The 16,234-nt window shown below is 40.2% G+C and overlaps 1 protein-coding gene across 1 annotated transcript in view; it reads right to left on the bottom strand.

Moving 5' to 3' along the window:
• FNDC3B (fibronectin type III domain containing 3B) overlaps positions 1-16,234 on the bottom strand; it is a 206,782-nt gene that overhangs the window by 41,050 nt on the left and 149,498 nt on the right. Inside the window, exons 12-19 of the mRNA XM_030494887.1 lie at positions 12,729-12,853; positions 10,005-10,179; positions 9,326-9,412; positions 6,150-6,288; positions 5,514-5,585; positions 4,928-5,046; positions 3,397-3,502; positions 1,253-1,425 (exon numbers count right to left, since the gene is read on the bottom strand). Coding sequence (XP_030350747.1) covers positions 1,253-1,425; positions 3,397-3,502; positions 4,928-5,046; positions 5,514-5,585; positions 6,150-6,288; positions 9,326-9,412; positions 10,005-10,179; positions 12,729-12,853 — 996 coding nt within the window. The remainder of the gene's footprint in view (positions 1-1,252; positions 1,426-3,396; positions 3,503-4,927; positions 5,047-5,513; positions 5,586-6,149; positions 6,289-9,325; positions 9,413-10,004; positions 10,180-12,728; positions 12,854-16,234) is intronic.

Raw genomic sequence — 16,234 nt, 5'->3', positions numbered from 1 at the left:
ATTTTGGAATGCAACACTAGCAAGTGTGAAAAAAATGAGCCACTACAAGGGCTGAACAACACTGAAATTATGAACCCCAGAAAACCTCAACAGAATGTATCAATATTTATGCTATTGAGAAACGCCAACATCGATCACTTTGTTTGAATTACAAAGAATGCACACTCCAAAAAATCTCATTTATTGACTACTTCTATTTTCTTTACTGAATCGGAGGAAGAAAGGTGTTTGCAACGGGAAAAGGACACCCTCCTCTATTCTGCATCTTGGTTGGTAAAAAACCCCAATCAAACCCAAACCAGCCACCTCATTTAAGAAAGGGTAAGACTAGAAATGTTTTGCAAGTTTAAACACTGTTTCACCATTAAAAAAAAGCGGAAAAAAAGAGAAAAAAAAGGCAAGGCATCATATATCCAAAGCTACACAGTAGACAATGGCTTCCATTCCAGCAAGCAAATCCAACCTTTCCACATATATTTACTTCGTGCTTCACAAAACAGTGAAAGACAAAACAGTTTAACAGTCTTGTATATTTTTCTAATACCTAACTTAAGTTATAACAGAACTCATGTAAGGGAATAACTTTAAACCTTCTTGTTATGTTTGTCATCAAGATTCCCTTGGAATAAACACATCAACATGCATGTACTATTGCTGGGACTGCCTTTATAAAAGGCCTTTGGAAAGATGCTCTCACAAAGCCAGGCAGAACCAATCCAAACCCGACTGAATCAACAAGATCTTTCAATAGATCTCTGTGGACATCAGCTAGAATTTCTGATGTATTTGGGAAGGTACATCTTCCAAGGAAATCATTTATCAAAGAAAGCCTCAAACAAACCATTAAGAATGCAAGCTTTCCTCAAAATACATCAATACCTGAGTGAAACTTCAGTAATTGTTTTTACACAGTTAAGATTTCAAACAAAAAGAAAGAATGCAGTGGAAGGAGAATACATACACGTCTCCTCATAAGCAGATAAGACTTTTACCAGGGATTTTGCACATTTTGGTGCATCTGATTTTGGCCAGTCAAATCACATTACTAGCTAAAATCTCCTTTTAAAAGAGCACCAGATTTAAAACTGCAGCTCTTCCTCAAAAGTTCCTTTCAGCATTTCTCACTTTGTTTTCTTTTGCCTTCACCTATCTGATCACCAGCATTAACACAATCACTTTCCAGAATTGCCCATCTTGGGAACAGCACCACAGCGAGAAAAAGCCGAAGCACACTCCGGCATGCTGCACGTACCCCACCATCATTCAGAGCTCTCACTCTGAACCGATATGTTGCTCCAGGAAGAAGGTTGCTGACGGTGCACTCCAGATCAGGCCCATGATACACTTCAGAAACTACTTCCTCAAGTTCTGTCATTTCTACACTATACTCTGAGATGGGACAGCCACTTTCTGATGGAGGGACATCTAGAAAGAAATCATGTAATTCATTAAGAACAAAGGATGCATGCCAGGAAGGTTAATTTTTTATTTCATATACCACAGAAGTATGTGTATATATATGTGTATAGATATATACACACACATATATCTACACACACGCACACTACCAAGAATGATTTTCCTCTTCAATAGATGCCTTACCTGCAATATCTCATCCATGTACATGACTGAGAATTTTAAAGCAAATAAATAAAATTACTCTTAGCCCTACATATTCATCAGGTCAGATCATCACATGCATGAGAAGCAGCTCCCCCAGGGCAATGACCTGTTACCCTGAGAAGTTGTATTTGGTGCCAAGAGGTGCCCATCTACTTTTTAAGCAGAACACAGTAGTTACTATCCTCTTCTGAGGATGGAAAAAAAAAAAGGTACTCTGCTGCTTTTCCCCAGTCTCAAAGGTGGTGTTGCATGCAAAGAAATTGGTCAGTGAGGCAGGAGACAAATGTATAGGAAGCTGCACAAAGCACAGGACTAGCGTGGAACACACCCTTTCTGGGACAGAAAAATGAGGAAGCACATGGTGGCTGTCTGACCCAACCTTGGCTGCTGGCTATAGCTGGAAACAGGCTCAGGCGGGTCATGTACACTCCAAAACTACTACTTACACATGGGTTTTCTGGCAAAGCCCCACAAGCACCCAATAAAAGTACGAACAACTGCCATCCTTGAACTTTATTAGTCACACTGCTAACATTTATGAGATTCTGCATCTCTGCAGAATGATCTAAACCCTGAGCTTCACCTGGAATAAGCTTTTTGGAAGGCTAATTTTGTTTTCTATGTCTGTATCTGTTTTGTTGTGGGCAACTTTTTCTCCATGAAAGCAACATATTTGACACCACTTGCATGTTATTTTAAAAGCCAGTACCGCAGTATCAACCTGTCTGGGGTTCTGAAAAGCAATGCTCCAGCATATGAGGGATGGTGGAAACATTCCAGGAAACAACATGCTATCTTGGATGCACAGGTGAATTTATACTGGTGTTGAGATGCATTTGGCAGTTAGAAACAGTATTGCTCTAGAACTTAGCTTAATGAATGATGCAACACAGAATCTTTGATGCTGCAAGATTATCATGGTAAAGAAAAAAATCTGTTGGATATTGGCATCTACCTTGTATTCTAAAAATGTGCATTTTTTTTGCAGTCTCATGTCATGTCCATGGTCCAAGTTCTTCGTAAAATTACAGGTGTCCAATAGACTCTGTGTGTTATACTGTGGATCAGGGTTTAAAAGCCACACAAAATCCTCAAAATGTTCTAACTCGAATTTCTGAGAGAAGTCATAGAATCATAGAACAGTTCAGGTTGCAAAGGACCTTAAGATTGTCTCATTCCAACCCCCCTGCCATGGCCAGGGACACCTTCCACTAGACCAGGTTGCTCCAAGTTCCATCTAACCAGGCCTTGAACACTGGCAAGGATGGAGTATTCACCATTTCCTTGGGTAACCTGTTTCAGTGCCTCACCACCCTCACAGTAAAGAGCTTCTTTATATCTAAACTAAATCTCCCCTGTGTAAGTCCTGTATTAGAAGCAGCAACCCGCTTCTGCTAAGTCAGTATTACAAAGGAATAAAAAAGATGTGATCATGGTGTTTTTGCAATAAAAGGATAGATGTTCTAAAATAGCTGATACTTTATAGATCTGATGTAGAGACAGGTCCTAACTAAAATAAAAATAGGAGCACAGTATCAGACCTAAAAGACAGCTGGAGGACAGCTAAGTTCAGAAACCCAATATAAAGCCACAGCAGTTGATGAGAAGATGCATTTCTGACTTGCGCAGACTTCACTTGACTTTGCTTCATACTTAGTGAACAGAATACACTGCAACTTGTCACAAGGTTTAACAAAATAAAAGCTAAAGCAAGTTCAGCAACTAACCATCAAGATCAAAGCTATTCAATAGTGAAATGCTCTAACAGCTTACCCCATTGTAACTGTACTTCTTTGTGCTTCGGCTTCCCCAACACTCTTGGTGGCAGACAGTGACCAGGTGCAACACTTAGTGTACGAACAGGTAAACTTTCAGAACACTGGAAGAGAACAAGAGCTGAAGTTAGCTCTCCGGTACAATTACCGCCTACAAAGTGAGGCATGATTAGAAAATGACGCAAGAAATTGTTTTCTAAAACAACCACTTATTAGAAATTTATATCAAACAATAAAGGCTAGGAGATGCTATCAAGCATGTTACTTACAAATGCAATTTATAATAGAGTTCTTTCATTAGCATACTCACAACTGTAGCATAGGAAACTTTGATGGCTAATGGTATTGGGTTCTTAATTTCAATTTTCCTTGGTTTTAAAATAATATCAAAACCTAAAGTACTCAATCATTTAAAAAAAAAAAAAAAAGCAAGCAGGAGGAATAAAAGCGTAGGCACTTGTCGTGGTTTGAGCCCAGCTGGTAACTCAGAACCACACAGCCGCTCGCTCACTCCCCCCCCCCCTTTCTTCCTCCCCCCGCTCCCGGAGGGATGGGGAGGAGAATGGGAAGAATGTAACTCCCACGGGTTGAGATAAGAGCAGTCCCGCAACTAAGGTATAACACAAAACCACTACTGCTACCACCAATGATAATAACGATTAGTGAAATAACAAGGGGAGAGGATACAATTGCTCACCACCTGCCGACCGATACCCAGCCCGACCCGAGCAGTGATCTGGGCCTTCCGGGTAACTCCCCCCGGTTTATATACTGGGCATGACGTGCTGTGGTATGGAATACCCCTTTGGCTAGTTTGGGTCAGGTGTCCTGTCTCTGCTTCCGCCCGGCTTCCCCTCCTCCCTGGCAAAGCATGAGACTGAGAAAGTCCTTGGTTGGAATAAACATTACTTAGCAACAACTAAAAACATCGGTGTTATCAGCGTTTTTCCCAGGCTGAAAGTTAAAAAACACAGCACTGCACCAGCTACTAAGCAGGAGAAAAATGACTGCTATAGCTGAACCCAGGACAGCACTGAAATTATTTTAATTCAAAGGAGGGAATGACAGGAATCAGTGTCTGGAAAATGGAACCCAAAAATTTAAAGAAGAATTCAGCCATGTGAAAGGTAATTAATTATTACAACAAAATACCCCTACTGCATGCACAGCTCGTCATTAGAGGCTCATGTACATGAAAGTCTTTCTCAAGCAAGTAGCCAGATCAGATTAACAGCATGGTCTTTTCTAGTGTAAGTATAAACACCTACAGTTTGGTTTTGAAGAAACCCAATCTCGTTAAATTGCAATCTGCCTGAAAAAAACCCATCAGGTAGACAAAAGCCTTATAAAATTCACCAACTTGCAACATAAGATTAAGTCTAATCAGTAAAGTGTAGCTTTACTACACTTTACTGTGCTACAGGAAAAATATTCACCTTATTTTTAGAGCAGAAATCTTTTACCAAAAATAGGAGATAAATCTCTGAAAAATATAAACCCAACAGTCCTTACTGTTAGACAATACCTACCTGACTGTGTCCACCGGTGCTGATACAGCATGCCCGGAGTTTATACAAAGTGCCTGGTTTCAAGTGAGTACAGGTATATTCTGTAGCTGATCCACTATATGCCACTTCCCATTGATTTGCTAAAAAAGGAGATATATCCAAGTTTAGAGAAGTATAATGCAACAAGTTCACGAGTGTTTAGGAAAATCCTTAATGTGGTCATCCCACAAATGATGTATTTCAGGGAAGTCATTAGTGTTAATATTACTATGAATGGTATTCCATCTTAAAAGACATACATACACATAGACACATACACAAATATTTTTAAAACATATTAAATATATGAAGTCAAACAGTCCGTTCAGCAATAGAACCTACAATTCTACCAGTAGAAAAGAAGAAGAGCGTACTTAAAAAAGCCACAACAAAACCTCCCCAAAATCCAACCCAAACTCTCCCATGAAACCTGCATGTACATAACTCAGTTTCAATCATATGTAGAGCATTAGTGCATTAATGATAATAAGAGTAATAGCCCAAAAGGTCAGAACTTCTTTATAGCAGCCATAACGGAATGAAATGGAGCAACTTGTTTCAATTTTACCTTCTGGACTTCCTTGAGAAATCTCTAGTAGATACTTTAGGATTTCCGAACCACCATTATCCTGTGGAGGATCTGAAAAAAATAAGGTAAGTTGTCAAGATTAGGAGTGAAATATAACAAAAAGATTACAGAAGCCTTCTCTGATTCTGCTCCTTCTCCTCCACAAACTCCCCCACAATAACTACACTAAGGAATTTATAGTAGAAGTAAATGGCAGACCTTAATTTCCAGCATAAGTCAGAATAAGGCAGCTAGATAATAATGCTACAAACAAAATTATGGAAAAAGCATTCAAAAAGATGCAGCACAGAGGCTTGTCCCATCGATGAAGGAAGTGGCTGGAATGATGCTGCAACGGGACAAGAAATGTAAGGTTAAAAGCCTGAAGATGCACTTGAGTGCCTGTTAGCCAATAAAAACAATCTACATTTTTGATTCTGAAAACTTAAGAGTCTCCACACAACTTTTAAAATGTTAAAACAAATTAAGTTGGAAAGCTCTCCAAACAAATTCAACTTTGGACTGAGAAGCGGCGTGAAAAATCTAAGTTCTAATACATATTTCATATTTACATAATTTTATTAGAATTTATTATGACCCAGAAAAGCTCTACTATGACAAACTGAACTGGCTTACCCCATTTCACACTAAAGCCATGAGATGTTATTGGCCCCTTAATAACAGGTCTGGTTGGAGGTCCTGGCCTGTCCGGGCTTGTTGTACAGACCAACACTTCGCTGGGAGAACTCTTTCCTTCCACATTAGAAGCAAACAGCTGAAACAAAACCACCACAAGTTTACCATTGTTTACTGTAACTGCTTCTCTGACAGTTCTGTATGAGACTTCTTTTAGCAATTGCACAAATATCATTAAACTGGAAAGTATGTCACATCCCAACAAAGTGTGGGATTATAATGACAGATAATAAATTGCCACATTGTTTCCTTACAAACCACGTGGATTTCTTCCCTCCCTCCACTAGCAATAGATCAGGACATGTTTAAGATAAGAGCACTGCTATTTTTCCCTTTAAAAAAAAAAAAAAAAGAAGAAAAAGTCATGTGGCAGTTATTTACTCATAAAAGATTAAAACCATAACAACTATGCTATTTTTGTTTGGGAGGTATTTCAAACTGCTATTTAAAACAAATTAATTCACAGTATTAGTAATCACAATTAAAAGCTTAAATAGCATGACATGCAAACAAGAAACGCATAATCTACAGCCACTGAAACGAGCAGAACGCACACAAAGAAAACTCTCAGCCAAATCCTTTGTCTCTACTCAAGAATACCTTCTGCTGACTTCAGGAAGAAGGTTGCTAAGCTAAGACAAGACATGAGGACCTGGCCAGGAGACTGAGCAGATCAAGATCATACAAGAAACCCCAAATGGTCCTGTGTTTTGCTGCTGCCGAGAGCTGTATTAGCTCACGTTAGTCTCTGGGACAAAGATCTGCTGCCAAGAAGTGAGTAATAAAATATGTACTATAATTGTAAATATAAGCTAGCAGGAACTTTTCCACTTGGGAAGCTCTGTTATTCTCAGGAGCAGTCATTTCTATCCTCTCTCCTAACACAGGCATCCAAGGAAAACTATTTGCAACTTTTAAGGCCAAAAAGTATGCTTGCTTTAAATAAGTCACTAAAGCCACTATCAACTCCTGTGTATCATCTCTTTGTTCTTCTCTGACTATTTTCCAATTTAAGACATCTTGCCATGAACACTAGATATGTGAGCTTGACAAATATCCCAGTAACAGCTCCAGGGAATCAACATGAGCTACTAGTGTAATGCAATATTTATACATTTCCCTATGTATACAGCTAAAGACTGCACTAGCCTGGCAGGAACTGAAAATTCCAATTAAATTGATAGTTCAAGGAGGATCTTGTCAGAGCCACAGCCTCCCCAACCTAGAGTCCCCCATCCTCTTAGAAGGAATAAAAATAAAACTTTGTTTCCAGGTCACCGATAAAATTATGAAATAGTATACACAGCACTGCTTTTCGTGGAACCTCACTAGAAACAGCCATTGGTGATTACCTTCTATGCTGACACTTCAAACATTTCAGAGAATGAAATTTCTGCACGTTGTTGTGTTGGGTATCACTTGCCCTTCTGTGCCAAAACCTCACTTGGTATCGAACAAATGCCTTTACAACAGTGTACGACACTGCCAATTGCCACTTTAATTAACCAACCTTTATTTCATCAAAACTTTTAGCAAGGTGTCTTCTCTGTAAGCAAACATTGGTATGAATTAAATTACCCCCGTAATTCTTTAAGGGGGTTCTCCAAAGAACTGTATTTTGCCCATGTTCAAAGACAAGCGTAGAACTTGCCCAGTAGCTCCTCCCCCAAGTTTTAAAACACTGCTGTGATCCCACAGTGCCTGTGTTTGGTTTTGTTGGTGGTGTTCTATAGTTTTGGGAATCCTTCCCCAAGTCCTGTAGGTAATTAATGCTGATCTACATGCAACAAGGGAACATCTCATTGCTGAGTCAGATCAGAGTTGTGCTTGTAGCCACTGACATGAGGTGACAAGTTTGCTCTGGTATCAACCCAGATCTGTAAAATTCATATTTAATTTGAAAGCAAGGCTGCAGAGAAGCACTAACTGTCCTTTTCCCTAAGACAGCCACTGCAGCTTTTACAATGCTAAACTTTAAAGGCACCATCTCTGAGCAACACTGCAACAACTTTCCAATTCTTTGGGTAGTTCTTCACACAACTTCAAAAGGTCTTCCACCAAACAATATATGCAAAGTTGGTTTTAAGGATTTAAATGATTCTATAGGTAAAGTTGTATTTTTTTGCTGCTGTATATATTTGCTGCTGAATATACTTCAGCCTACAGAAGCCAAATGATTTTGAATTGACACAAACCCATGGCATCCTTCTCTCCCTGTGCTGTTTACAAATCACATGAAGCTGCTTCCAGATACCATTTCAGGTTGGCATGATGGATGTGGGAGCATGACAGATGTTGGCTTTACAGACAGCTCCTTGTCATCTCCAGAGGGATGCCAGCACTCCGGATGGCACAGCCAAACACTACCTTGCGGAGCCATGCTCGGCTCCTGGCTTTGCTGAGCTGCTATGGATGCATGGACAGGCCGGCCGTGAGGACAGACAGCCAGCCACACCACAGCCTATCTGGTAAAAACCATGCCGTTTGCTCCTCAATAGCAGCACCCAGCACTTGTGTTGTGCTTGACTGCTTCAGCAGCAGTGAGCAGATGACTGAATTTTGTGTTTGCAAAAAGACTTCAGAGCATTCTCTCTTGGGAAGGAGCACCCGCAGAACAGGAGATACCAACACTTGCTGCTAAAAAACGAGCTCTAAAACCAGCCACATGTGCATATGAATGAGATGGAAAAGCTTCAATTTCTGCGTGTCAGGGGAGGATAGGCCACTGAGCTGGGGAAGGAAGCTATGCACAACAATGGAGCTTACAGTGTTTGCTCCATTGTGTAGAAGCAAGATGGGTCAAGTTTTTGGGGAGCAATGCCAAAAAGTTGGCCAAAAAGCCGACTACAAGCACTTCACATCCTGAGTTGCACTTTTCCAACATCACACCTGACAGTACATGGTACCAAGAACTATGCGTGTTTCAAAAAGGCTGAGCAATAAGCATCTCCTGCGATAAAAGTAAAAATACAACAGTTTAATCTATTAGGTCACTGTATAAAGTAAATTTGTATTTTATGACTCTAATCTGCAGGTAATACTAAAGGATCCCTACTGTTCCCGGAAAAAACCCAACACAGAAAATACTACACAGGACAAGAAGAAAAAGATTTTACCCTGAATTTATACTGCGTGCTTCTTCTGAGATTCTTCACAGTACAGGCTTGCTCCTCTCCAGTGTACTTTGGGTGAAACATGCTATCCTAGAAAAAACAAAACCAGACAAATTTCCATAACTGAGGAGTCTGAGGAAGTGCTCTCTGTATTATAGCCTGAAGCTATATCATAGCAAAGGGCTTTTATAGTTGAGTGCTTATTATTATCATCATTATTATTGTTACTTCTAAGCCACAAGGCTTAATAATTTTCCTTCTAGAAGGATGTTGCAACTGACCTGCATAATACGATTTTGCTATAAAATAAGGACAAAACCAACCATGACAGTTTAACACATTACAGAAATAGAAGTGGCAGATGACAGAACACAAGGGCACCACACAGCAGTAAGAAGGACACAGCAGACTGAACTGGTTAAGGACAAGCTGCTTGGTACCTTATGGAGTCGGGTAAAGCTTTGTGAAGTAATCATGGATGACAGTACAGATTTTTAGCTAAGGATTCATAATTCTGCTGTGGAGAAGAACAAATCACACAGCTCTGTCGTGCCAAGTAGACAGTAGTCGTAAAGACCCTCCAAAGCAGCAACCCACAATTTTCCCAGTGATCTTGAATTAGTAAGTAAGTGAGAACTCAATCCAACTCGTGCAGCATACGTTATAGTAACATAGTACTTACGTTATCTTCTTCCTGAATTTCCAGGGTGTAGGAAATCACTTCCTCTGGCGTACATCCTTCTACTTTATTCCACTGCAACGCGATCCATGTAACACCAGCTCGAACAAGCCTTGGTGCTGAAGGGGTCTGAGGAATATTACCTGCAGTGTAGCACACCACCTCCTGGCTATACCCACTGCACAGAAACAGAGGAATATTAACACATACAAACAAAACAAAATAAACCTCAGTGTATTTAGAGAAATATTTCACATTTTCAAAAAATCTAGACAGTGTTAAAAACGTTAAAATATGAGCACCCAGTTAGGAAATGTCAGAACTCATAACAGCAAAAAATGCAGGATTGTATGTGTCCTCACAGTCATTTTTACAGATTTCATCCCAAAAATATTAGAAAAAATAATATTTGAATGCCTAAAAATATTTACTATGAACTGTGAAGTAGAGGAAAATCTCACGTAACAAAGGGAAAATTTAAACATAGGAAATAAAGTCCCAAGTGTTCAACTTGCAGAAGTGGAACTTGAGATGCAGCTTCTACCTTTTATAAACTCAGAATACAACTTACAGTTAAGCTACACCTCTGAAAGCAGCCTGCTTCAGCAAATCCAGTCCCACTGTTCCAGACATCCCCCTCCAAAGAAAGCAGGGAAAATCTATCCAGTCATGACCATACATGCTCAGCACCATGTAGGAGCTGTCTGGTGCAGGCACAGATGCCTTCCAACCTTCCAGGCTGGCTCTATGCCCTTCCAACTCTCCCTGCTCAAACTTCTTTGCATTTTAAGCTGAGCATAAAGTTGCTCTTTCGCACAGCTCAGGTCACAACCAGAGAACATCTGCGACAGGGGAGATACATGCTCTCATCTTGTGTAAATCCCAGCACACAATGCCTTAAAACATAATAGGCAGTTGTGTCGAGCAAGTGTAGGAAGAGTTCTCTTAAGACTCCATGCTGAATGTATTACATACAATGGAAATTTGAGAATGAAAGTTAAAAACGGACAGATTTTGGCGAATTTTCAGGAGGACAACATCAGAACTCTCAACTGAAGGTAACATTCTTGCAGCTTGCAAATCTCTTGTTTCCAAAATAAAAACATATTTTGTTCATTAAAGTCATGGCATGAGTTTAATGAATATAAAAAGCCACATATTTTTCTGAGTCTTCTTTCACAAAAATATTTATTGAAATATTCTTATAGTTAAAAAAATCCACCTATAACTAACACCACAAGACAATAACCATCTTAAATGGTAAGTCCACAAGCATTACCAAACCTGTCTTATGACACAAAGTGCTGGACAACATTATCATGTTATATGTGCTGTCTATAAAAATAAGCCATGTGCTGTTGGTGCTTATCTTTACAGATTAACACAGAGCAGCTCACCATAAATACAGTTCTTGGTACACTTCCCCCTCAATAGCCTTGGGGAAAAAAGAAAAAAGGGAGAGAGAACAAAAAAGGGAGGGAGAGTTGAAGCATGCCCTAAGATATTTTAAAAATCTGGAATCTGGCAAAGAAAAGGGATGCCAAAGTGGGGAACTTTTTGCACAAAAATGGCAGTCCCAGTTACACTCAGCAGCTCTAGATCAAGCCTCTTTCTCTCTCCAGATCAAGAATTATTTCGATAAGAAGGGAAGTAATCTTGCAAGAAATTGGCAAAAAGGACTCTCTGCACACATGAACAGTCCCAGCGCATCTCATAGGGAAAACACAGGAACGCGGATAAAGACGCTTTTAAAAGCTATATATTACTAAGAGGCTTGTGTTCTGGAAGAGCAAACAATACAGGAATGTCTGAGCAAAACACATTGTTATACACCACTAGTGATTCTTTTTCTGTCCTCCTTGTAATAATGATTAGATCCTGTTTAGCTAAGAAGGACAATAAAGGAGTATACAAGAGCACTGGATGTTTAGCTTCTTCACAGCTAAACTCTTCCTGGCTTACTTTCCTTCTGTGAGTACAGGACTGCACAGCCCCTGCAGCATGTCTCTTTGGGCAAACTCTGGTCCTCAGCTGTGTAACATTTTAGCCCAGGGCTCCCCAGCAGCTCCTGGAGGATTGCAATAAGTCTGACTACACATCATCTTCATTCAAGCACATCTCTTCATGCGCAAAGAAAAGCAGAACCTGAAACCCATTTTGCAAGGCCCATGGGTGTGCCTGTCCTCTCTCGTCCTGGCTCTCTCACCCTTCTTTCCCACCCCATCAGCCGGCCCTGCCAGTCCTGTGGAATAAAGAAGGGACTGTACTGCTGAAAAAAGACAGAACTGTTTTGCTTTAAACCAGAAAAAATAAATATATCAAGATTCCTTTCAAAATCTGTAACTTCACTTCCTCTTGCTTGTTTTTCTCGGTTCACAGAGGTCCCTAGTGGGAATTTTACATAACAGATGTATTCTTTTTGTATTAGGAATAGACCACAAAACACCATTTAACACCTCAAAAGAAGCCTATCTTCTTAGGTTAACCTCATCATGCTGAAGGTACATGGCAATTCCCTGGAAGGTGAATGTTACCACCAGGGAAGCTGTGACTTATTCCAAGGCATTAATAACAAAGCAAATGTCAGATATTTAACACAAAACCATAAGAGAAAAAAACATACATGCCCAAGATCTCCCCAGAAATTCCTCTTTACTCTGCTATTGATAGTCAAAACTTTTCAATTACCACTTTTTCTCCAGAAAGCATGTACCTTGGGTAACTTACCTAGTACCGATGTCATTCTGAGCTGCTAATCGGAAGGTGTAACCCAAAGCTGGACAAAGCTTAGTCAACTTGCAATGCTTCTGGCTTCCAAAGTAGCATTCTCTGAAACCACTGTTCCTCTTTCCCTGGAAAGAGAGAAATCTGTAATCAGATAGCTATGAAGCAAAACCACATAGTTCTTCTTTTAAAAAGAGCTCTTAAATGATATTAGAATTAGATGCTTTCAAACAGGCAGTGTACAAAGCAAGCTGTGCAAGCCACTGACAGCACTGCTATGCCACGTAAAATAATATGAATCAACAGTCTGCTGTCAGATTCCCATCTTTGTGAGATGTACCTACATCTTTTGTCATTCTGCTTGAAATGCTATTTATCCTACTCATTAACAAAAAAGCGTGTAAATTTAGGGCGAAATTAATCTCTGAACCAACCTGGAGCATAGGAAAGCTGCAACCAACGTTTATTGGAAGCATTACCCTCTGCAACTCAAATCCCACGTAAACTCTCCCTGGTCCTTCAAACAACAGTCTATCCCACAAGAGGGCTCTCGCTCCCCACGGTCCAGCCCATGGCCAACCCCAGCCGCTGCCACGGAGAGGGACACGCCTGGGTGTGAGCGCCTGCTCAGTGCCATGCTATTGAGGGCAAACTAGATGGAGGAAATATAAGGTATCAGGTTCTGTAGCCATCCCACTGTTCAGAGCATGCGGCAAGGGATGAGTAAAGAGGATTTATTAGAAAGCATGCAACTCTGTTAAGAAACTTGGATGACAGAGCTTTCATAGGAGCTTCACGTCAACATGACCTGGAGTGATAAAGATCCCTGACAAAGCTAAGATGGGGCAGCAGCGAGAGGTTTTGAGACACCTCCCTGGCTCCCAAGTCCTTCCTCAGGTACAAACCAGAATGGCTGAGGACAAGAACATTCAGAAGTTCTCTACCTCCCCGCCACTTTTAAAATGAACCAAGCCAAAACCCTTTTCGATCCCACTCAACTTGGTAACCCTGGTGTAAAAACAAAGCTGAGCTTTTTGCAGGACACAGACCACAAGACAACGAAGAATATCTGGTCTCATCCTATGCGACACATGGGAAATGGTCAATTTGAAATCCTTCAGGGGAAAGGGCATGGACTGCTCAACTCTACATAAATAACATCTCCATGAGCTGAAGCAGCTTAAAGGAGTTTTAATTTCAATACTTGAACACAAAATTAATGGATAATCACATTATGAAGAACCCAAAAGCTCACCAGAATAGAAACCTAGCAAAGCACACTCGTGGGCTCAAACTGGTGCAGGAGATAGTTATACCCATTTCTGCAGCTTCTGACTTAAGAGCTCTGCTATAGCATTCACTATTTTTGGCAACTGTCTACAGGTCTATTTTACTGAGATAAAATGAAAATGAACATCTGCCCATAAAGAAGGCTACTTATTTCACCTGGCATACACAGCTTGCCAGAAGACTCGATGTTTCTACGTCTAAGCAGAATAACAGGAAGATTATTCACACAGGTGTCCCTCACTGCAGCCAACAGCCTCACCTGCTGCTGCCTCCTTGGGGTCTGTGTGTCCTTCCACACACCGTTCTTCCTCCATGCTCAACACATCATCTTTAAATGCCCCAAAATCTCAAAAATGCCTGAGCTGAACATATATTTTTCACTGGCCCACCCATTCTCCAGCTCCTATCAATTTCCACTTCTTTTCAGTCGCATTGCAGCACAGAAGGAAGAACTCCATAAAATGTTTGCAGTACCTCTCCAAAATGTGTTTATCAAACTAGAAACGATCATGCAGACCTCCAGCACGCCACAATTTCAGGACACTGAAGGGACATTTAGCACACTGGCAAATAGCCATCACTTACTTCTATTTATACAGTGTGCTCCTGTTCTACACTTGTTCTAGAACTTGGTTTTATACAGCGTTCAACTTCACCCACCTGCTCCAGCTGTAACATTACTATGTGGCTCAAGTAAATTAAGGGGTGGAACTGGAAGACAATCATGAATCTTAAAGGAAAAGTCTTTTGTAAAAGAGAAAACTCTTTCAGATCTAAAATCCATAGATATAGAGTTATATGATAAAATTCCTTTTGGACAAAAATAATCAGTCACCATACTTCCCAACTCAGCAATAACATATTTAAAATCCAGACTATACAAAACTTAATTAGTAATCCTATGTTTTACTAAAATATCCATTCATCAGTGCAGGACTACTAAGAATAGAATTTTTTTCCCTCTATGCAAACTCTCTTTCATAGATTCAGGGGCATTAAATTAATTTTTCTCTAAGCCTTTAATAACTTCACTATTTGTAAAGCATTTGAAAACATTTCTTTTTGATTTCTTACGAACAGTTGTTTATTTTGGTTTTTTTTATTCTTTTCCTAGGATTTTTCTCCAAAAGAACAAAGTGACCAAATGCTAAGCCTGTAGTTGATAAAGAGATGAACAGTGACGGCTGGCTAAAAAGGCAAGTCATGGAAAATCTCTCATCTGTAGCACAATGCCTGAAGTGAGAGCGATGGGCCAAGAAAACTCCAATTTGTCAACTGGTGGATTAAAACTTTGCAGAGGTTGCCAAACATTTAACTTATCTCCATCTTTATAACAGTACAAGTTCTGATATAGTATATATTTTTCTTCTAGAACTGGTACTGTACCCTCCTCAGACTTGCACAGAGACCAACTGGTATTCAACTTACTCAGACTGGCTGGTATTTTGGATTCTATTGGCACTAATTGGAGAGGCTGGCCGATATTTCTAATTAACCTGGCATTAATAGCCTGGAAATAGTCTCTCCGCTCCTGCTGTCTCAAGATTTATGAAAGCACTAATGCTGGCATAATTATAGACAGGAACAACTGGCAGGCTGGTACTGGCTGCCACCCAAGAGTCTTACAGCTTTCCCAGAATCCTTCCCCTATTCTTTGTACACTCGGCATCCAAGTTTTAATCCCCTAAATAATGTTTCGTAAGTTGCTTAAAATACACTGTATCACTTCCGCAAATATTTCTAATCCACAAATTTCAGAGGAAGAGCACTGTCTGACTTTTTCACTAGCCCTTTCTCCAGCTTGCATTCCCTGTTCTTCGTGACAGATTCACCCATGACCCACCCACGCTGTGACGATCAGAGCTTGTCCAAGGAAACAAGCACAATTCAGCTCCACAAATCCACTAGAATTTGCACAACACAGCATTTTAATTCAGTTTTTAAGAGTTTTGCTTGCTATTTCAGCTACACTTCAAGCTACACACTCACTTAAAACAGGGTGCTTAAATTTCTCCTGGAGAAGACAAGGGGTTTGGGATTTTAAATGGGTTTTGTTGATTGCATTCCCTGTGGCAGACATAGGAAATAAACATGATGAAGAATGGGTCACTGCAGGTATAGTGGATACAGAAATGGCGCACAGTCCTTCACAGGACCTCACTGCAGAAGTCTGAATAAAAGCTGTCAGCATCAGATCTACAACCAGGAGGCAAGATGGC

Source organism: Strigops habroptila, chromosome 8 (genome assembly GCF_004027225.2).
Source record: "Strigops habroptila isolate Jane chromosome 8, bStrHab1.2.pri, whole genome shotgun sequence".
NCBI classification, from domain to species: Eukaryota; Metazoa; Chordata; class Aves; order Psittaciformes; family Psittacidae; genus Strigops; species Strigops habroptila.
The sequence above is the reverse complement of the archived record's forward strand: the minus strand, read 5'-3'. Positions and strand labels throughout refer to the sequence as shown.